We start from the raw sequence: 24,102 nt of genomic DNA, 5'->3' as shown, positions 1-24,102 counted from the left end.
AGAAATCTACCTGAATATTCAAACTGTTTCAAAAATGGCTGGAGCTGCAGCATAGACAAGGCTACCGTAGGTGGAATTATTCTTCAAATTAGTGAAACCCTCAGAAAGCAGGCTATAAAAATGGCCTTGCCTTCTGGAACCAGTGCAGTTCCAATCAGTTTTAAAACCAGATTGGATTTTGGGGAAAATTTCCCAAATGTAGATAAAGCCTTGGTGACAATATGTTTGTATTGCTTTTTATTACTGTAAGCCTTGCAGAGCCAGTCCAGCTATAGAAGGCGGCACTGGAGTCTGTCCAAGCTCATTTCTCAACAATTCCTTAAGAATGTGAAGGTCCTTGGAGCAGGGCCAGGTCTACTTCAGGGAACTGAACCTGTTGTAATTAAACTGACTGCACTGAACTGCTTCTGTGTCCTCACTAGCCATGCTGTATCAGTTTAAGAATCACTGCAGGTTTGACCCATGTCCACACTAAGGCTATGTCTATACTACGAGCTAGTGGTGTGATTCCCAGCTTGTGTAGACATACTCATGATAGCTCTCATCTGAGCCAGAACACTACAAATAGAGTAGCTGTGGTAACCTGGGCAGCAGTGGAATGGACTGGCTGCCCCGAGTACCCACCCCTGGTGTTCAGGAGGGTATATACTCAAGGCGGCTAGCTCCTGCTACCACGGCTTCCATTGTCCATGCTACCACAGCCATACTACTATTTTTAGCACGTTAGCTCACATGAGAGCTAGTACGGGTATGTCTATGCAAGCTGAGATTCATAGTATGTAGTGTAGACATAGCCTAAGGACTTCTGTAAACCCCACATTGCCCCTTAGTTTGTGGCAATGCGGGGTGTAAATCTACCCCACAGTAATCTGCTGCGCATTAAGTGTCTACTTGGACCCTGTTACAGTGCACAAAAAGTTTTCTAGTGTGCTTTGATCTACCTTGCTTTGAAATGGGAATAGATTAAAGTGCACTAGAAAATTTTTAGTTCACAGCAGCAGGGTCTACACATACCAACGGAAACTCAGCATGTGGCAGATTTACAGCTCAGCTTGCTGTGAATGAAGTGTTCATGCAGACAAACCCTAGCACTGCCCTAAACTGTTTCAGCTGCAATGACCCACTCTCCAGACCAGTGCATTCTGGGAGACTTTGCAAGGCTCCAAGTGCACTGTGGGACATTAGTAGGAGAACTAGGTTGAACTGTTTCAGCTTCTCTGCATCAAAACTGGCATTAAAACAGCTCAGGCTAAACTGGTATTTAGCCCTGAAAAAACATACTCTACTCTGCTTGGTTCGTAGCGTGCTTGTAAACCATTTGGAGCACTTTCATGTGTGAATGCAAAGTGCATAGGCTAGGAGATTAAAATGGTACTTAGATCTGTGTGTTTCTCTAATGTACACAAGACCTGTGTCTACCTATGCACATTGGCAGTGCTTATCACATTGTGGCTGCTGCCTCAGTAGAAAGAATAAATTAGCTGCAGAATCTTTATTATTGGGGATGATGTGCAAAAAGGAAAGAAATCAGTTTCTCTCTCAGATTCCAGACAGGGTCCTGACCATTAGAAAAAAACATCTTTTTCTTGTAAATGGAGCAAAAATTACTCTGGAGGTGAGTTACTGATGGACAATAAAACTAGAGCCCCATGAAGCCATTTATACCAAGACACTTTTCAGAATAGAGCCACATTTTCCAAACCGCACACAAGTGTTTGTTTTAAAAACATCTCATGGACCTAATTTCTTGATGGAAGACATCTGGAAATGGTGAATGTTGATCGGCTGGAACTGGTTATGGAGGACTTGGGATAGGGAAGGGAAGGTTAAGGCCAGCTCTGTCACACCTTCTGCCTCTGGCCTCCTGTCCTCTTTTCTCTTTCTTGCATGGTTTTATACTTCTTGTGCTTGTGTATTCTGACTGGCGGGTACTGGATGCTCCAGCTCATGGGAAGCGCACCTGAAAGCTTTGCTGAGTAACCCAGGGCACTTCACAACAAACTTAAAACCTTATTCTAATGTCTGGCAGTAGCTACCAGTGCTGGCAGTGGAGGGTTCATTACCCCATTAGCCCCTCAGCGTGGTTCAGGGCATTTGATTAGCCCCTTGATTCAGAGCAAGAGGGGGAGGAGAAGCGAGGGTCATAGGAGGAGCAGAGGGAAGAAAGACAGATGGGGGAGAGTGATATGGGAAGGATGGAGGGACACAGGGAGCATTGCCAGAGGGGAAGGGGAGGACAGAGATGGGGCAAAGTGAGAGAGGAAGGGTAGAAGGGATGGAGGAAGACAGAATGAGAATGAGTCTAAAGTAGAGGGATAAGTGGGGAGGGAATGCAACAGAGATGGCTAGAGGGACCTGGAGAGAGGAATGGGCAAAAGGGGGGGGGGGTGAGGATGGGGCAGAGTGAGAGAGGCTTAGGGAAGATAGAGGGATGGGGAAATTCCCTAAAAATGTGTCAGGTTTTCTTCTTGGAAAATGCTCTGGACTGTGTGGTGTTCCCAAGGCTCATGTGGTGACTTCCAGAGTGGTTGTGAAGATGGGCCAATGATCCCTCCATAGCCTGGCAGTACCATCCTTCCTTCAGCCCTGGCAGGTAGTGCAGAATAGGGAAGGTTACAGAGTGAAGCAGAGTGCATCATACCCATCCAGACAGGAAGGATAAGCCTGCAGTTAAAGCACTGGGCTGGGACTCAGGAGATATAGGTCCAATTCCCAGTCCTGCCACAAACTCCCTATATGACCTTTGGCCTTAACTCCCTCTGTGCCTCAGCTCCATGTGTAAAATGAGGATAATGCATCCTTTTACCCATCATTCGTCTGTCCTGTGTATTTCGATTGCAAAGTCCTGCCCATACAAACACTATGATCAGTAATAATCTTGGAATCCCATTGCTTTCCCCACACCTACTAAGACAGATAACGAAAGACCATGTTTGGGAGCCCAACTCCAGATAAGAAGAGTGGTTTTATATGTTACAGCCTGGGTAGTCAAGCCAAGGAAGAAAGCAAGGAGCCCTGGCAAGAGATTCCCTCAATACAAATGTTGCTACCCATCCAAGCTGCAGTATCCCTCAGTGGTGTCATGGTAGAAGGCAGGAGTGCAACAGACCAATAATTACAATTCATCACTAGTAATGCAAGAATGGAGTAGTTTTCAAAGTAAACCTTGTTCCTCTTGAAGCCTGAATGGATGCTGTGTGTTTGGATGCATAGTTCTGTCATAGTGCAGTTCAGCAGCACTAAGAGTGAGGTCATGGAATTCTGCAGTTTATTTGAAAATTTGGTCGTTTGTTACTACACCTGCCATCTGAGGTTTAAAAGACACAGATTTTCTTAGACTATAAACTTTATACCTAGATCAACACGGTATGAACTGTTTTACTTTTTCACTACAGAACACATTCTGTAGTCCATTCAAATCTGGACTCATCTTTGTCACACTACTAAGGTGAAACTGTTCCACACTCAGATTACTAGTTTTAAAAAGTTGTTTGCATCATTACTTTAAAACTATGATATTTTTAAGCTTAAAATATCTTATAAATATTGCCTTTTTATCTGGGTACCTAAAACAATCACTGTTCTGCACTCGTGGTGGAAAAAGTAGATAGTACCCACAGTCAGTTAAAATACTTGCATTTTTAACCAGTTAGAGTCAGATTGGATCCTTTATGCTGTACGTACACTGAAATCAAATCTAAGGGACAAATTCTGTCTTCAGATGCACAAGCAGGGGCACCCTTTTTAAATCAGTAAGTGTCCTACAGGTGGATGGCCCACCAAATGACCCAGATTGTTTCCAATGCAATATCTGAAGTTAGTAGTGAGGAAACTAGGCAAAATCATATTGCCTGACAAAATAAATTAGATGAATACAATGAAGAAATAATTGTACTGCAAAAGTTTTTATTACAGCCAAATAATAAACTGGATTAGAACAACCATGCAATTCCAACACAAAAATACATTTAAAATCTTTTCATTTCCAGTGAGTGAAATACAGCTAGACGCTCTTTAATCTTATTAAAAGACAATAACTTTGATTTTATACCTGACTAATCACCATTAACCTACTTGATACAAATTAAATTTCACACCATTAATCAGCAGTTAAACTAATAGTTTCAAATTAAGTAACAGTCATTTCACATCTGACCACCAAAGCTTCAGTTTAAGGACTTATCTGACAAATACACCAAGGCCTGGCCTATGCTACATGGCTGGTCAATGCAAGGCAGCTTACATCAACCTAGCTGTAGATGTGTCTTCACTTACATTTGGCTTCTGCTGACGTAAGTGCCCTGCTACGCTGACATACTAACACCATCTTCCCGAGTGGTGTAGAGCCACAGTCGATGAAGTTAGATCAGTGCAGTGATAGTGTAGACACTGTTACTTGCATCTACTTTTACTGGCCTTCAGGAGCTCTCCCACAATGCCCCACATTGACTGCTTTGGTCACCGTTTTGTACTCTGCTACCGAGGGATCTGGTAGACAGGAGCCCCCCTCCCCTTTAAAGGCCCTCACATTTTTGAAGTTTTGTACCTGAAATGGAGCGTTCTTTCCCTTTCATAAGTTCTGTTCCCTTAATTTATTAAGTTTTAATTTTATTTTAATTACCTGGTTCATGTTACAGAATAAAATTCTATTTTTTGGAATAAAATTAATCTTTATTAGTTCACAACATATGCTGTCTGGTGCTGAGCAGGTCTGACACCCACCAATTTACTGTTACTTCATTTTGTCATAGAACCCATAGCATCAATCACAGATAATATTAATAGGTCCATTGACAACATTATATTCCTATGTACACAGCAATCACTACAAGATTTATACCACGCTGCAAAAGAGCAAGGCCAGGTAGAGCACACTACAGCAACACACACTACTCACTATTAAAATGGTCTTTCAATGGTTGAGCTGCTCTTATAGCCCTGGTATTTGGCTGTTCAAAACCAGCAGACACACACTCCACTTCCACCCCGGCAGAAACTTTTCCCCCTTTGTATCACAGATATTATGCTGGACACTGCAGACAGCTATATGTAGATTTTTTTTTTCTCACCGAGGTCCAATCTTGTTAGTAAACTATGTCAGCAACCCTTCAAACAACCAAAGGAATATTCAACTGTCATTCTGTACCTGCTGAGCTGACAGTTGAAGAGCTCCTTGGTGCTGTCAAAGTGGCCTATGTATGGCTTCATGAGCTATGGGAGCAAGGGGAAGGTTGGGTCTCCCACAATCACTACAGGCATTGCAACATTCCCAGTGGTAATCCGCCAGTTGGGAAAGAAAGTCCCTTCTTGCAGCTTTCTGAATAGATCTGTGTTCTTAAAGATGCATGCACCATGCAACTTTCCTGACCAGCCCACACTGATGTCCCCGGTGATCCGCCAGCACCTGCATTACCATAGAAAAGTAATCCTTTCTGTTGACATCCTCTGTGCCAAGGTAGTTTGGTGCTAAAATAGGGATATGCGTGCCATCCATCGCCCCACCCCAGTTCGGGAACCCCACTGCTGCAAAACCATCCACTATATCCTTCCCATTGTCCAGAGTCGCAATCCTATGTTGCAGGAGGCGTTTAATGGTCCTGCACACTTGCATGACAACTGCCTCCCCCGTGGATTTCCTGACTCCAAATTGATTCCCAGCTAACCAGTTGCAATCTGGTGCTGCAAGCTTCCGCAGTGCAATCGACACTCACTTCTCAACCGTCAGTACAGCTCTCACTTTGGTGTGTCTGTGCTGGAGGGCTGTGGAAGGTGGCCAGGGAGGGTGAGTGCAGACTCTCAAAGAACAACAGTTGATGAGTACCCTTTCTTTCATCCTCCCATACTGGTCTGAGATCAAATGCTTCAGACACAGGCTACAGACCATCTTCTTCCAAGTTACCCTGTATATACCAGCCAGAGCAATCAAAACCTTACTCATCCAATGAGCCTGAGATGTGAGTCACCCTCTAGCCTATTACTTCATCATACAACAAAAAATCCTATTATAATCCATATAAAACAAGACAGACTTTGGTTTGTGTAACAACTTGTGGGGTTTTCCCATAAGTACAGTGAAAATAAATCAGAGTGAAGTGGCAGAGTTAAAGCTATTGTTAAATTGTAATTGAGTATTCCCAAGCTTTCTAAGCCAAAGGTTTTCTCACTTTCAAAATGCTGGTTTTAGAACTTTAACTCTGAATTCCTTGACTTTCAAAAGGAAGGATATTGTGTTTTTATTTTAATAAATACAATGCTTTAAATTAATAGATATCATAGTATTTAGAACTTAAAAACTATCTCACTGAAGCTTTTGCCTGGGATTTTATATTGACCCCAGGTAGCTGAACTCATAGTCCTATAACAGTTCATACAGATTCTTCTGACTGCTGGTTGAGACTGGTTTTGCCGATAATGGCCAGTAACCCTAGCTGAGGCCACATATCTCATGGAGGACTATCTGGTCACTCAAGCCATTCAGGGGCCTTCTACGAAGGGAATGATGGCTCCTGATATGCTAGAGAAGGAAATAAGCCAAGGACCCAAAAGTGGTGGTAGAAAATGCAGACTGCTATCCAAGGAACACACCTCACACAGGAACACACCTCAAGGTCCATGGGTCAGATTTCCCTGTGACAATAGGCTTATGCCTTAAGTGTCTTTGTCCCACACCTACATAGGAGCAGGGGCTCGCTGCTACTCAGAAAGAAGGTAACACAGCTGCCAGAAGACAAGGGACAGACATAATGACTCCTGTGGACAACAGGGGCACTGATTCTGCGACGGCCACTACAAGGAGTGTAACTTTGGGCAGGTCTGGACCGGAGAGAATAGGACCTGAAGAAAAAGCCCGAGGAAACTCACAATCTCAGTTGAGGAGGTTCAAAAGACACTGGCCCTCAGACTTCGGGTGTAATCAGACATTTATCCAGGAACAAATGGCCAGTTTATACCCATTTGGTCTTGTGCCCACATAGTCCCTTAGTATAAAAGCTAGTCACCCTCCTTGGAATATTGTTTTCAGTTGTGGGAACTCCAATAACAGAAAGATGTCAAAGGACTGGAAAGAAATCTGAAACTAGCAACCAAAATTAACAGAGGGCTGAAGGCAATTAATTAGGAGGAAAGATTAAAGTAGCTAAATATGCACTGTTTGGCCAAATCATTGCTAAGCAGGATACATAATTTTCCTAAAGTACTTGAAAGAGAAAAAAACTTTGTTTAGAGTTGTATATAATTAGGGGATAGGAGCGGACCAAGGAGGAGAATGTGCAGCAGAATAAGACCATTAGCTATAAGGAAAACAGGTTTTAAGGAATTAAATCTAATGAAGGTGCAATGGAAAGAAATATTAAAGAAGGCTGATGGACAATGCAAGACACACATTAAAACACCATGAACTCCCCTTCCTCTAAAATAGAAGAATATAAGAAACTGCCAATGTATCTTCAGAAAGAACCTCAAACATCTTAGGGTACAGCAGAACCCGGACTGGAAGTGAAAAGGAGAAGCATGTGACTGGGTGAAGATCTGGGAGGCCACATGTGCCTATGGTTAGCTGCAAGTAATAACAGGCTATTTGGAGCAGTAGCAGCCTTACCTTTGAAGATAAACTCTTTCCAGCACTTTGGCTACCCACACAGATAATTGCAAGAGGTTCTGCTTATGTTGTTGGGGGGAATGAATCTTTCAGTGAGGTAATGGAAGGGAAATTAAGGGAAGGGCAAACAGAGGCAATTTTAATATTTCCATTAAATGTTTTTAGGGTTTCTTTGTTTTAAGACCAAAGTTGTTTCTCAGTCTGATTCGCACATATTTAAAAAGCAAGGTAACAGAGTACGAACATAGTTTTAGGTCGAAAATTTAAACCCAAATAGTCAGGAAATTATTATTTAAGGTGCCCACACTAATCCCAACTCTGTGACCAAAAAGATGCAATACAATAGGGCCTTTCATTAAATAATCACACAACATATTCATATATATCCAATACAGGTTTCAAATGTTATGTTAACAGTTTTTTAAGTGGAATAAGCTGCCAAGGAAGTAAGATGCAAAGACTCTCAATACATTTCAGAGTCTGGAAATTAAGGGGGAAAGACGGGAAGGGAAATAAGAGATGCAGAAAAATGAGGGGGACAGGGTTGCTGGGCCAAGTGACTATTTCTTCCCAGAAATTCCTTTTGGCCTGTGGATAGCTCCTATAGGTTACAGTAGTAAACTTAATTCTTCAGACGTTAGGTTCCTTAGAGAACTGGCAGTCTGGAAAATACTGTATTCCCTTGTGTGTCCCTGCTACGTCCCTCTGACCTTTTCGAATGTGTTATGTTAGATGAAAATTAGATTTTTTTTGGCTATTTCACAAATGAAGAAAAAATATTGCTTATGGCATTAAATATTTTTACATGCACCCAATCTGGCATTTACTGACCCTGCACGGCCATTTTAGAGGTGCAAGTGTAAATGTCAGTGCTATAATTTGTTAAAGGTTTCTGACAGCCAGCAATTAAAATCACCACAAATTCTCACAATTTAAACCACTTTTACGTAAATGTAAACTTTTCCTAAAACAGCTAAAGAGAGTTTTCCATCCAGCCTGAGTGAGGCTTTTTGATAAGCTCATGGCAATGCTCTTTCTGCTACTGAGGATTTTCGAGAATACTACAAATATTAGTTTCTCTTTGGGTCTGTTTGACCTTTAATAAAAATTTGCTAAAACACAGAAGCTAACAAACAAATAGAATGTTTCTTGTCATAACCATGGAACTGCTTTTTGACCTGACAGGATTGCTTCAGTCTGCATCATGAAAATAAACAACTTATCATTATAACTTTCACTTACCAGACATGAAGTTGGGCTATTAGAAACCAAGAGTTCAATGTATCAGGCATATGGCACCCTAGGAGAAACAAAACAAAACACAGAAAAATTGCGAGATGTTTTCCATTGATTTTTACATTTTAAAGAAATGTTCTTACTTTAAATATATTTTTGTACTTTAACTTGTTGTTTCATACACTAAACATATCAGAAGATCCTGCCTAGATCTACTTCCAAAAGTTTGTGTTTTACTCCACAGAAAGCTCCAAAAACAAATTTTACTCACTTTTTAGACTGCAAACTCTTTGGTGAAGGAATTGTCATTTACTGTATGTTTGGACAGCACCTAGACTGGCTGGCCTCTAGGTGCTACCACATTGTAAATGTTAAAACAAAATAATAAGGAAGATCCATCTCTTTTTCCAGGTCTAACTATTAGCACAGAGAAGACCTCTATCCATCCCATACCTCTTAATCTCATCTCAGTGCTCAGACCTCACACCTGCTAATTCAGAAACTGTCTCACTCTTTATGCTTTAACCTGATCGTTGAAATCAGTTAGGCCAGACTTGCTACCAGTTCCTTATTTTGTCTGTCTGCATATGTCAAGGCCCCTCATGTTCTGGAACAGACTTCCTCCCTTGGTCTGACAGAAGTAGAGTATGTTGCCATTCAGAGCACATTGACAGGCTCTTCTGTTTACCCAAGACAAAGTTCAACTCTATAAAGCAGGCCATACAAAGCCTATGCACTATGTAAGTCAAAGATGCACAGACCTCATGTGGGTCTCTGCACAAGGGAGAATTTCACTCTCAAATTTTTCTGGAAGGGTGGGAAAGAAGGGGTTCATTAGGCTATGGAAGTCCTTTGAGTGTCATCTCTGACATCATGTCAATTTGATTATTTACTATTTGGGTATTTTAAATCCTTCATTGTTCACATGCCCAGAGATCCTAACAGCTAGTTTATAAACTGGGAAAATTAAAATAAACAGCTGGGAGTTTTAGAAGCACAGCGACTAATCACATGCAAATTAAGAACCCGACCTGCTGATACACTAGGCGCCTTTCTATATTAAGTGCAAAAAGCTAATGTTAATGCAACATTCAGGTTGTGGAACCAAGCATTCAATTAAGGAATTCCAAAATGTAAAGGTTCTTTCTGCTGTGTTAATTTGGCCACGCTGAAAAATATGTATTTTGCTTTCCTTGTTAAATGCAATCTTTCATACATTTTTGTTCACTTCTGCATATCATATATTATGCAGAGAATACAGAATAGTGCAGTACAAAGATTTTAACAACATGAGTTTTCAGTATCAGGAAATCCCAAATGATTGTCAATAAAACCTTTATGGCATACCACACTGTCATGTATTCTGTATATGCCATATATGTTACAAAAATAACTCAACCACCTGTTTACTTGGGGCTATTTTTATATCCTTGATCCTGTACAGACAGATTCCTCAAGGATGCAATTTAGTTTCATTGTATCTAATGTAACTGACTGTGTGTTCATTATTTGTATAAATAGCTAACAGTAATACTCTATAGCAGTGGTTCTTAACCTGGGGTGCACGCACCTCCTGGGAGTGCAAGATGCCCTTTTGGGGGTGTGAGACATGCCAGATTTTTTTAGAAGGTAAATCATCGAAAACACAAATTAAGCACAGGCACAGAAGTACAACTACTTTGTTTCATCAAACCTATGTATTTATTAACATTATATATTTAACAATTACTGTAATATACAAACAAAAATATATCTAGGTTTAAGGGGTGCAAGAACATATTTTGATTTTTGATAAGTGGTGCAAGAACATATTTTGAGAACCAAAAGGGTGCAGGCTGCAGTAAAGGTTAAGAAACACTGGAAGCAGCCATCATAAGGCTGAAGGCAGAGAGTTCTTCAAAAAATGGCAGGTGTAAAATGGTATGAATTTAAGACCAATGAAGAAGTTAGAAGGAGAGTAGGTTGTGAAATCAGGGTATAAGATTGGTTACAAAATTGAAAAGATTACAATGGTGGGGACACTGCAGATGACAAACAGATGACAGGATGCCAAACAAAATAATGCAAGCACAACCAAGGTCAGTCCCACCTAGAGGTCAACTACCATCTAGATGGCAGGACATCATATGCAGAAACATAACCATGGCTGGGCTTAATGGAGGAACAAGCCATGGACAGGAATGAGTGGCGACACTGTACTTCTCCCCATCTCTGCAAAGATGCTCCAGGATGAAAGAGAGAATGAGAGAGACAGACAAATGTCTAATCCTCTTTCGACTCCTACAAACCTTTTGGCTTCAATGATACCTCGTGGCAATGAATGCCACAAATTAAATATTCATTTTGTAAAAAAATGATGTTACTGTTTTAAATTTGTTACCTTCAATTTTTTTTTACCCTTTGTTCTTGTATGATAGAATTATAGGGTTAAAAGGGATTGCAAGGGTCATCTAGTCTAACCCCTGCCACGATGCAGGATTTGTTGTGTCTAAACCATCCAAGACAGATGGCTCTCCAGCCTCCTTTGGAAAACCTCCAGTAAAGCAGCTTCCACAACCTCCCGAAGTGTCTGTTCCATTGTCCCACTGTTCTTACAGTTAGGAAGTTTTTCCTGAGATTTAATCTAAATCTGCTGTGCTGTAGTTTGAACCCATTGCCACTTGTCTTGCCCTCTCTGGCAAAAGAGAACAACTTTTCTCCATCTTTTTTATGGCAGCCTTTCAGGTATCTGAAGACCACTATCATATCCCCCTTTAATCTTCTCTCTTACAAACTAAACATACCCAGTTCCTTCAGCCTTTGCTCACATGGCTGCATTCCATCCCTTTGATCATCTTTGTCACTCACTTCTGGATTCTTTCTGGTTTCTCTTTATCCTTTCTATACATTAGTGACCAAAACCGGACACAGTGCTCCATCTGAGGTCAAACCAGCACTAAGCAGAGCGGTACTATCACCTCCCGTGACTTGCATGCTATGCCTCTGTTAACGCAAGCTGAAACTGCATTTGCTTTTTTTTTGCAACAGCATTGCATCACATTGAGGTTGTGAGCCACAATTCCCAGATCTTTTTCAGTAGTACTGCTGCCAATCCAGTTTCCCCCCATTCTGTATTTGTACATTTGGTTTTTCTTCCCTAAGCGTAGCACCTTAATATTTGTCTTTGCTGAATTTATCAAGATCCCTCTGAATTTTAGCTCTATCCTCTAAAGTGTTGGCAACCTCCCCAGCTTTGTGTCATCTGCAAACTTGATCAGTATGCTCTCTATTCCTACGTCCAAGTTATTAATAAAGATGTTAAGCAACACCGGACCCAGAACAGATCACTGTGGAACTCCACTTGAGACCTCCCTCCAAATCCATCATTCCATTAATAGCTACTCTTGGTTTGCGGTTGTTTAACCAATTGTGTGTCCACTTAATGACAAGCCTGCATTTCGCCAGCTTACATATCAGAATATCATGTGGGACTGTGTCAAAAGCCTTGCTGAAGTCCAGGTATATTATATCTACAGCGTTCCTCCTATCCACCAAATCAGTTGCCCTGTCTAAGAAGAAAGTCAAGCTGGTTTGAAATGATTTGTTCTTGGTAAATCCAAGCTGGTTGCTAGTAATTACCCCTTCATCCTCCAGGTACTGGCAAATTGAATGTTTTACACATTGCTCTATTAGCTTCCCAGATATCGAGGTCAGGTTGACTGGTCTATAATTCCCTGGCTCCTCTTTTCCTCCCTTTTAAAGATGGGGCTCTATATTTGCCCTTCTCCAATCTTTCAGGACCTCTCCTGTCATCCATGAGTTTGTACATATTATTCCCAGTGGCTCCAAGATTTCTTCAGCTAATTCCTTCGGTGCCCTCAGGTGAATAGCATCAGGCCTTACTGATCTGAATTAATTCAAATTGGTCAGAAGATCTCTGACATGTTCTTTACTTATCCCGATCTGCATCCTTTCCCCTTTATTGTCTATGGTAACTTCGCTAGTCATCCGATCACATTATTTTTTGTGAGAAGTCTGAAACAAAGTAGGCATTGAGCAGCTCCACCTTCCTATAATCTTCTGTTACCAGCTCACCTTCTTGGTTAACCAGCAGACCCACACGGTCTTTGATCTTTCTTTTGTCTGAACATATTTGAAGAATCCCCACCTGTTGTCTCTAGCATTCCTTGCCAGCTGTAACTCATTCTTTGCTGTGGCTTTCCTGATTTTGGCCCTACACGCTTGCATTATTCCCATATATACTTCCTTGGTGACATGCCCCTCCTTCCATTTCCCGTAAGTATCCCTTTTGGGTTTTAGATAGCTAAAAAGCTACTTGTGCAGCCATACTGGCTCTTATCTTTCCTCTGTATCGGAATAGCTTGATGTTGAGTCTCTAATATTATATCTTTTAAGAACTGCCAGCCCCCTTCGACTCCTTTTCTTCTTAATTGGTCTTTCCATGGGACCTTGCCTACTATTTCTCGGAGTCAGTTGAAATCCACCTTTCTGAAGTCCAGTGTCCTTGTTTTGCTGTTCTCATGCCCTCCTTTCCTCAGGATCTTGAATTCTATCAGATCATGATCACTTCCTCCCAAGTTCCCGATCACCTTACATTCACAACTAGCTCATCCCTGTTGGTGAAAAGCAGATCCAAAATGGACGACCCCCTAGTTGAGGGAAACTAGAAGAGCCCTAATTAACTTCTCTATACTGTTCATTTTTTGCATATTTATACCATTTCCCCTCTTTTTATCCCCAGAAGGTAGAGTCCCAATCTTTTCAATCACTCTTCACATGGAAGTCTCTCCATGCGTCTAATAATGTTCACTACCTGTATTTGGACCCCTTCTATTTCTGCTCTTTTTAAATTATATATAACTGGAACAGAACATAATATTCCAGGTGAGGCGCTATCATCAATTTATATAATGGAATGATATTTTCAGTATTACTTTTGTTTTTATCACTGCTGTGCATTGCAAAAAGGTTTTAAATTGAACTGTCCACAAAGATACCTTGAATTTTATCATGAGTCTCTACAGTTAATTCAGAAACCAACAATGTGTATGATAAATTTAAATTAGACCTTCCAATGTGCACTAACTTGGCACTTAACACTGAATTTCATTTCCCTTCATGCTGCCCATTTTCCTACCTTGGCTATTTCCCCCAGAAGTTCCCCACAGATTTCTCAAATCTTGGCTAACCTAAATATTTTGTGCCATCTGAGGACTTAGAATTTAAAAAAAATTTGGCAAAGTCAATTACGACATCTGTTTCTCCATTATCCATTACTTTGCTGACGTACTTAAAGAATTCTAATTGATTAGAGAGACAGTTTTCTTTTACAGATGCTGTTGCTAGTTTGTCCATATCATGTCTAAAGAAATCTGATAATTCTAGTTTTAACCAATTTTAGTTGATGCTGAAGTAGGCTTATGGGTCTGCAATTCCCAGGATCACCCACTGCTTGGTAAACTGGCCACAATCAAACATCTACTCCTGATAGCAAGATGTCAGCTCCCAATGACTTGTTACATTTTCAAACTAGCACTTTCATACTGTCTTCCATGTTGCCCCTCACACATCAGAGGAGCTCCCTGTAAACATGTACAAAACTACCTCACTGTCCTCCTTAAAACTCTCCTCTGCCATGTTGCTTACAAAAAACCTAACAGATAGGCATCTGGTAGGCTGAGAAGCTGCCCATCATACTGACCAATGTTGTCTCATGGTTTCCTTGTGCTCCCCTTGTCTTTCTGTATCTATGTGTTTGCACATGCCTAGCACAAGATGGTCCTGGCCCATGACTGAGACTAAGTGCTACAGAAAAACAAATACAACAAACAGGTTTACGTACAGACAAATGCACTGCAGCTCAATCTCGAGGCAGCTCAAGCACTTGATTCCCACAGAACTCTAGAGTGAATATCATCTAGTCCTAGTGACTTGCTGTTCTGAAAATGTATCCATTTGTTCTAGCACATGCTCCTGACACTTCAATCTCTGAAAGTGTCCTCTAATTTTTACTTGAAGAGTAGGTCCAGGTTGGTATCTCTTTAGTATCAGTTGTGGGGAAGACAGATGCAAAGAAATAGTTTAGCTTCTCTGCAATGTCCTTGTGCTCCTTAGTTGCTTCCTTTACCCGCTAGTGGTCCAGCGCACCCATCAATACTCACAGACTTCCTGCTTCTCATATACTTAAAGAATTTCTTGTTATGTTTTTATGTCTCTCTCTATTTGCTCTTCAACATCCCTCTTAGCTCCCTACTTTTAATTCCCACTTTACAAACTATCTGCCATTGTTTATGTTTCTTTTTACTGGCTTCACTAGGGTTGGATTTGCATTTTCTAAAGGATGGCTCAAATAACCTGTTGTAAATTGCCCTTTAACTAGACTATTCTTTATTTGGTTTGATTGAAGTACATAGAAAGACATGAGATGCTTATCTAAGGTCTCTAGGAGACTGATCCTGTACTATTTAAGTGAGCTGGAGTTTTGCCACTGACAAATGTGAGCAGGATCAAGTTCTCCACATGATTAAAACCACAATCATAACAAAAACTGCAACACACCAGTATGGCCAGTTTCTCTCAACAACAGAAGGGTTACTCACCTTGTGTGCTAACAGTGGTTCTTCAAGATGTCTCCCTATAGATGCTCCACTTCAGGTGTGCATGTACCTTGATCGGAAATTTTTCATTAGCAGTGTCCGTTTGGCCCATGCATGAGTTCTATGCAACCTCATGGCATGCTCTGAGGGTATACAGGGCTGCATGGGTGAACCACCCTCAGTTCCTTCTCTAGCCAAATGTCCAACGAAGCACAGTCCAAAGCAGAGGAGATGGAGGGCAGGTAGTGGAGCACCCACATGGACACACATCTCGAAGAACCACAGTTACTGAACAAAGCAAGTAACCCTTTCTTCTTCGTCAAGTAGTGCCCCTATGGTTGCTCCACTTCAGATGACTCCCAAGCAGTATCCTCACAGGGAGGAGGGAGTTTCGGAATCAAGTCCAAGACTGAAGACAGTACTGCATTACCAAGTGCGGCATCAGATCTGGTGGAATGGACGAAGGCATAGCATTTAGAAAAGGGATGCGCTGAGGCCCATGTAGCAGCTATGCATATCTCAGATACTGGAATGTTTTTCAGTAACGCTGTGGAAGCTGCCTGCAATCTAGGAGAGTGTGCTGTTATCCTCTGGGGAGGCAAAGCACCAGCTGCATTATAGCAAGCAGTAATATATCCAGAGAGCCATCTTAACAGTCTCTGTGAAGAAATCATGTACCCCTCTAGATCTTTCTGCGATGGAGACAGTTTAGGTGATTTCCAAAATTGTTTGGTCCTATTCAGGTAAAAGGCCAAAGTCCGATGTACATCTAACATATGACAGGAGGTCTCATGCTGAGATTTATTTGGTTTAGGAAAAAATATTGGTAGATGAATATACTGGCTAAGGTGGAAATCCAATGCACCTTAGGAGAACTTCAGAAGACTTGACGAGTCTTGGCAGATTCTCTGTCACATCCTGAATTCTAGCTCCAGGTAAGCAGCACTCTTCTAGGGAGTCTCAGTCTGGGCAGCAGATAGATAACTCAGTCCCCGACCACCGCCACCCCGCTCCTCCTTTTGGAAGTGGTGGTCACAAAACTCCCATCCCTTCTGACCCCTTCTTCAGATGACTTTTCCAAGGCATTATCAACAGTATTACCTGTACAGAGAGCCTGAAAGCAGTTGCTTACCTCTATCTGTGTTGGGGGTACCCTGGTTCTCCTCCTCTTCTTCAGGAGGTCATACGCTACCAGTTTTCTTCCCTGTTCTTCAGTCCCCATTGCACTGCCCTCTCTGATTCTTCGGCATGCTGTGCCCGCAATACCAAAATGTGGCCCACAGACCTAGCTTTAGCATTTATTTTATTTAGCAGGCCTGTCTCCTGTAAGACATTGGCTTTAGCAGTTAGCATAAAGCTTGAGGCCTATAAACTTTGGCACAGATCAATGGCCCAACTAAGTTTTGGGGACCTGGGACCTGTGTTTAAGGGGGAAGTTGTACATACTGACACCAGGCAACCACAGGAATATGAGCTAACACCAGCTTTTGGATATTTTAAGATAGGAACCTCTGCAGATGTCTGACCACAAGAATACCATGGCAACAAACTGATGTATTTGGTAATAAAAGTTGAGATCATTAATATATAACCCAGCAGTTCTCAAACTATGGGTTGTGACCCTGTTTTAATGGGGTCACCAGGGCTGGCGTTAGACATGCTGGGGCCCGGGGCTGAAGCGTGGGCAGGGGGGCCTGTAACTTGAGCCCCGCCACCCAGGACCAAAGCCCGAACCCCACCTCCTGGGGCTGAACCCAAAGCCAAAGCCCAAGGGCTTCAGGCCCCCAAGCCCAGGGCTGAAGTCCTCGAGCTTCAGCTTTGGCCCCCATGCCCAGGGCGGGGACTCAGACTTTGTCTTTGGCTCCCCACCGCCTGGGGCAGCGGGGCTTGGGCGAACTCAGGCTTTGGTCCCCGCTCCTGGGGTCACGTAGTCATTTTTCTTGTCAGAAGAGGGTCACGGTGCAATGAAGTCTGAGAACCACTGTACTAACCTATAGGAGAAGGGCACCCCAACATTAGTAAGGTGAGGAAATACAAATAAGGAAGAGAGGAGAAACCCCCATTGAATAGGCATTAGGCATAGTGGTGTCAGCATAACATATTATAAGAGTTGTATCCCAGCCTCTGAGCAGGAGAGAGAGATGTAGCCCTTGGCAGGTGCCAGGATCATGGCCACTGGTGATGATGAGGAAGGTGATGGTAATGAAGATGATAATGGCTAACATTTCAGGTTGTTCTGAAAAGGATGGAGTAAGTATATAGAGGTTCAGATGTATATTCTGTGTTATCTCTACCTTGCAGGGTTAGAGTGTTTGTGACTTTGCTAAATGTATTAATAAACTATTACAAATACAGAAAGGTTTCTAAAGTGTGAGTGTTGCAACAGTGCACATCAGGGTTCCCAAATGAACAGTAATTTTGACAATACTGGGCCTGATCTTGGGACGAGAATCAGTCAAACCTCAGAGTAATAACTGGGAATTCTTAAGTCATCAATATAATTAATATATAATCCATAGATCAGGCTACACAAATCCTCACTTCTATTCGGGAAGTCTTCATTTTCTCTGATGCAATGCAGGATCGATACTTGGGCTTCCAGTCCTTGGACCTTTTCTTCCAGTATGGAGACCAGCTTGCATTTTGTACAGACAAAGTCGCTTCTGTCCTCCAGGAGAAAGACAAACATGACACATCCTGTGCAGGTCACAACAGCTGATCCATCACAATCCATATTTTCTTCCTTGTACTGTATCAAGAGCCTTTTCAGATGATGTATTTACTGTTCCCAGAAGCCTGAAAGGCAAAAACTCTGTGGGCTCTCTCCCTAGGTGAGCTCCCAAGCAAACTCCCTCTGTTTGCTTCCCTTCTGTTCACGGCTCACTAGGTTGGCAACTGTTCATTGTTCACTAGGTTTGCTTCTTTTGTTGTTGATGGGCAAGGGCAAAAGCTGGGCTATCTGCATTCTGGTTGATGTGCTTCTTAATGTCCATCCATCAGCTCAGCAGCAATGGGGCCAAATGAAGTCTTTCCACCACTTTCTGTCTCGTACCAACTTCACGGCTTCATTTACCTTTAAACCTTTTTGTGCTATGTCATTCTCCACTTATGCCTATTCATCGCATCCTCAGCCTTCCTCTTTGTCTAGTTCCTTGCACACTGATACGTAGTGGTATGTATGGGATCTTTTCCAGGTCCATTCTTGTCCAAACCATCGCAGACAGCTTCCTTGAATCTTCTGTAACAGCGTTATTTCTTGCCCTAGCCATTTTCTTATCACTTCGTTTTTTATTTTCTGCAATCTTGAAACTCTCAGTATTCCCCTCAGCCAGTTCATTTCTGCAGTCAATATCTTACATCCATTGGCCTTCCTCATACTCCAACATTTCAACATGTATCACAGTATTGGTAAGACAACTGTCTCCGTACACTGATTTTTGTTTTTATCAAAATGTCTTTAACTTTCCAGGGCTTACCAAATCCAAATAGAGCATGGAGAAGAGAAGCCAAAAAAACTATGGCAAGTGGAAGACAAGAAGTAAAGATCAAAGTTGGAGACAAAGAACTAGAACAAGTGGAAAAATTTGTGTACCTTGGAGAACTAGTATCAAAGAAAAGAAATTGTTGAAGATGACATAAAAAAGAAGACTTGGGTGAGCCACTATTGCATTTGGAAAACTCAGTAAGATCTGGCTGATATGCAACTTCATGTTAATCAACATCTACTATACACATTTTTTAAATTAGCAGGTCTCACAGCAATGCCAACTCGCATACATTGTATATACTCAATTATGCAATATTAAGGTTCTGTGTAAGTTTTACTTCATAGTATCAAATATAGTACTCGGAGGATCTGCCATCTAGCAACAATTAAAACACATGAAACTGGAATGTTTATGTTGGATGTAACAGAAAAACTTTGGAAAGAGTGCTAAATGTGTTTTTCTTTTAACCAGAAAGTTTCTAAAAAAATCAGTGGAAAATAAAGCTAGCCTCCAATAAATGATGATAAAATGTGCAATTAGCTTCCTTTGCTTTGCATGACAAGCTACATGAAGCAGACACCTTTTCAGATTCCTGGTACTATTTTCCACTGCTGACCCTTGCATAAGGGGTAACTTTATTAAAAAAGTATTTTACTCTCTATACGTACAAGCTGACCATTTGCTATCTCCCATAACCTCATGTGAGGCTAAGGCTACCGACTTGCAGGGCTAACTAAAAAGTTATAAAGGAAGGGCAAGATAGTGGAATTTCAAGCCATTAAATGTGATAAACTTACCCAAAAAAACAAAATCATGCAAAAACTGAAAGATACCTAGAACTTTGGAAAAATCAGATCTCCCAATTTGCAGCTTGCAAGAATGCCATGGGCTAAGATTTCAATGCAGCTAAACTTATTGTCCTTTTTCAAGCAAAGCTGTCCGCAACAGAACGGTATCTTGCCACCTACCGGTCAAGTGTTTGGTTAAGGATTATACCATGAACTAGGAACCTTATAGATGGCTAAAAAATTCAGATGAATTTCAACTCACAGAGCAACACCCTGCTACCTTTCCTACCCCACCAAGATGCTCAACAGTCAGATATAAGAGTTTTCAAAGAACTAAATTTTATTTCCAAGGTAAAGGTTATAGACCAGGGGTAGGCAACCTGCAGCACGCGAGCTGATTTTCAGGGGCACTCACACTGCCTGGGTCTTGGCCACTGGTCAGGCATTTTAATTTAATTTTAAATGAAGCGTCTTAAACATTTTAAAAACCTTATTTACTTCACATACAACAATAGTTTAGTTATATATTATAGACATATAGAAAGAGACCTTCTAAAAATGTTAAAATGTATTACTAGCACGCAAAACCTTAAATTAGAGTGAATAAATGAAGACTCGGCATACCACTTCTGAAAGGTTGCCGACCCCGGTTATAGACGATTTCTCCCGGAGCTTAAGACAAGAGATTCAGAAGCCAACTAGTAAGTCAAAGCATTACACCTCTCAGGAGTGAGCATCACATGAAGAGGGATCATTAGAATTGCACAGCCACCAACTGTCAGTTCCTTTTCAGCCAAAGAAACCAAACATACCTGCAGTTCATAAGAGGAAGGAAAAAGACAGCTCTGTGGAATGCTGTAAAGTCTGGGTGTGGTTACTGTAGGCTGAGCGCTATCAATCAGGTACAATGAAAAATGAGGATTTGTTGTGCTGCCATGACGGGGGGGAAGGAGAAGGTCTTAGATACAATAACAGACCTCATTTAAGCCAATGGGTATGCCAAGCACTTTTTTAGGTTCAACAAAAGGAGCGTTCAAGTCCCTTTATGTAATAAACACAGCTACAGACACTGAAAACTACCACCAAATCCCTAAACTGCATAATCAAGCGTGAGCTGACCCAAATAGATAAATGCCCTTCTGTGGCTGCAAACACAGTGCCTAGGAGATTGGTTGCAGCGTGTGCATGTTGGAAAGAAATAGAAAGCCAGGCGGAATGGTGAGTGTAACCCTGAGAAGAAGCAGAGACAGAACTTTGTGGGACCAGAGTTCATTAGAGCGGCAGACTTGCAGAATTCTGGGCAAGGAAACTGCTTACTAAATCTCTATTGTGATCAGGCAAACGGTGACAGCATGTATTTTTTTTGTAAACAAGATTACACCCAAAATACACCTGACTCGTAACACTGATTTCTCATCCTAATGGAATCAACTCTGCAAGGCTCTAATTTTTGGCTAACTGCTCACGTCAAAGGGGCAACAATTATTTTCTGAAATGTCCTTATGTTTAATATTAGAAGTGGAGACCTTTATAACTTTCATCACCATATAATTTTGACAAGTTTCCAAGCCCCCCGTGTCCAAGCCACTCCCATACATCCAGGGAAAAGGGTGTTCCGGGGACAGTTTGCACAGGTTTATCATTTATCATTTGTAAATTATGGGGATGCAATGCCTTTATGACTGCCATTCTTTCCATCTGCTAAAGAATTGTGAAACTGCAGTAAAGGAGAACCATGGCATATCTGAATAAATCTGCCACTCCTTACCCCCTGCAACAAAAGAACTTTAATTAGAAATAAAGCTATAGTAGTATGTTTTCATATTGGATCTAAACATGACATTAAGAACACAGTTAATGCATCATTTTGTAATACAGAGGCATCCTTTAGTTTTAATCCAGTTAGAGAATTTTCAGTAATTTTTTCTTTAAACAAATGAATAGCAGAATTTCATACACAAATGTGTGCATTATAATTTAAAGGATCTGAGAAAATTGCAAAACTTGTCATGTAATGACATTCTTTTGCTCAAGCAATTGTTTTAACAAAGGATTAATGAAAAAGTTTTACAAAATTAACTATACTATTTGTAAATTAAAATGTGTTAGCATCTTTTATAATAGGGTATTCGTCAAAATTGTCAAATGCGGGGTTTGTTTGTTTTTTAAATGTAAAAACTAGTTTTTGGGACCCTTGTAGGGATTAATTTTCAATACCATTTTTTGAGAAATTGAGATATATATGTAGAGAAAAATCTGGACACAGTTGAAGAAACACTGAGATATTTCTACGTAAGATTATTACTACTGTTCTCTTGATTTTATAGTTCACATCATCTACAGTCCAGTTGACACAGTCATGACTCCTCTAGCTGGGGGTTCTACGACAGCCCCCGGGCAGTGCTTAAATTGCTTCTCTTTCAGACAGTGCTTGATGATTCCCTGACATCAACTTGTACAATTGCTTGCATAATGATTTTAGGATTACAGGCTCGATACCATATTTCTTCCTCAATGTTAGCTAGTACATGCCTATTGAATAAACATTCCCTTCTCTTTCGACATCCTATTGAGCATCTTGTTTGGGTCTGGATAAGATCAGATCAGGCCTAATCCATTTGGTCCTTTGAAGCTGTCAGTGTCCAGATTCTCCAAGGTATCTGAAAAACCAATGTTCAACTGCTGAAAATTTTAAAGTATCAATGTACTTTTTTAATAATGTACTTTTAAAACATTTTATTTTGTGTGTCAAGAGACCTCTTCAGTTTGCAGTTTCAAATAACATTGCCTCTGTATGGTCTCAATCCAAAAGGCTCTAGCCAACTAAGCTACCGTGGCCAGGTCCCCTCCAAGCACCTAACCATTCTTACATGCAGCATACCTATGACTCATCTCTGTACAACCCACTATTTGAATCTCCTGGGGTTTCCTGTCTGGGGTCCAGAGTCTCAAACAAAACTTGGATCAGTGGTCTTGCCTCATGCTTCTCCACATTGTCCGTGTGCCCACATTGTTCAGCAGCAGCTATCTCTGTTGCTTTACTCCCATGCCATGTCTCAAACATCATTTGTGTCACTGGGATGTGTGTTCAAGTCCTTCAACTACGCTCATACAAGGTCTCTTCATGAACTGCTTGACTGATGGTGTTTGTGAGGCATGCTTCAAGGCGCTTCCATCTTTAATCAACAGGTCTGTTCTTATCCTTTTATATACAATACTTACACAAAACCTTCTTAGCCAATAGTTTAGGGCTAGCACTTCAAAAGTCCATTGGTCTTCCTCCCTAAATAAGGAGGAATTTCTGTTTAAGGGAATAGAAGAACAGGGGCTGTTGCACACTTAGTTTTGCATTATTTTTATCTCTCAAACTTTCCTGAGTCAGTTCTCTTACAGAATTAAAACTCAAACCACAACAAATGATGTGATAAATAGGTACTCGAAGTTAAATAAGTAGTTAATGGTTCTGTGTGGTGAAAACTGACAGAAATTGTAACTAGATCCTAAGAAGCTGTAAATTTACTTTGACTGTGATCTGCATTGCCCTGAAAAGGCAAATATCCAGCCACACTGGTCTTGCTAGAAAGCCACAAACAAGGTGAAAAACTTGATGCATTTCCTTGCTGGACATAGTGTAATACTGGGATCCAGTGCAGAATTAATGAACACAAATGCAATGAACCAGTCAAGTCTTTTTAAAATTTGTCATTCAAATCTATACTAACACTTGATTTCAATTCTCATTGTATTTAATTTTAATCCTGTGATTAAAAAAAATTTGCTGCAAAAGACAGTTGTTTTAGACAAAAGGAGGAGGGGATATGTTTTTTAAGATAGGAATAGTCCTTATCTCCCTCCTTTATGCAGTTACAAAGCTATAGCTTGTCTTTTTAAAAAACTTTTATATTTTATCTGCAAATGTAAGTGCTATTATACTACCCCCAAAAACCTTCATTTTACAAATATCCTGTAAACCAGGGGCGGGCAAACTTTTTGGCCTGAGGGCTGCATTGGGTTTCGGAAATTGTATGGAGGGCCAGTTAGGGGAGGCTATGCCTCCCCAAACAGCCAGGTGTGGCCCCCTTTCATCCCCTGTTTCTCACCCCCCGACAACCTCCCCCGGACCTCCTGCCCCCCGCCACCCCATCCAACCTCCCCTCCTTCCTGACTGCCCCCCCAGGACCCTTTCACCCCCCATTCAACCCCCCATTTCCTGCCCAGACCCTTATCCACACCCCTGCCCCCCGACCACCACCCCCAAACTCCCCTGCCCTCTATCCAACCTCCCCGCTCCCTGCCCCCTTACTGCGCTGCCTGGAGCACTGGTGGCTGGCGGCACTACAGCCGCGCAGCCCAGCTGGAGCCAGCCACGCCACCGTGCAGCACAGAGCACTGGGTGA

General features: G+C 41.5%; 1 protein-coding gene across 3 annotated transcripts in view; it reads right to left on the bottom strand.

Annotated features, from left to right (window-relative positions):
- LOC101953908 (ubiquinol-cytochrome-c reductase complex assembly factor 1) overlaps nt 1-24,102 on the bottom strand; it is a 95,149-nt gene that overhangs the window by 54,494 nt on the left and 16,553 nt on the right. For all 3 annotated transcript variants that reach the window (XM_065566600.1, XM_065566601.1, XM_065566602.1), the window contains exon 6: nt 8,840-8,897. In XM_065566600.1, the coding sequence (XP_065422672.1) occupies nt 8,840-8,897 (58 nt within the window). The remainder of the gene's footprint in view (nt 1-8,839; nt 8,898-24,102) is intronic.

This window comes from Chrysemys picta, chromosome 13 (genome assembly GCF_011386835.1).
Source record: "Chrysemys picta bellii isolate R12L10 chromosome 13, ASM1138683v2, whole genome shotgun sequence".
Taxonomy (NCBI): Eukaryota; Metazoa; Chordata; order Testudines; family Emydidae; genus Chrysemys; species Chrysemys picta.
This window is presented reverse-complemented; position numbering and strand designations above follow the sequence as displayed.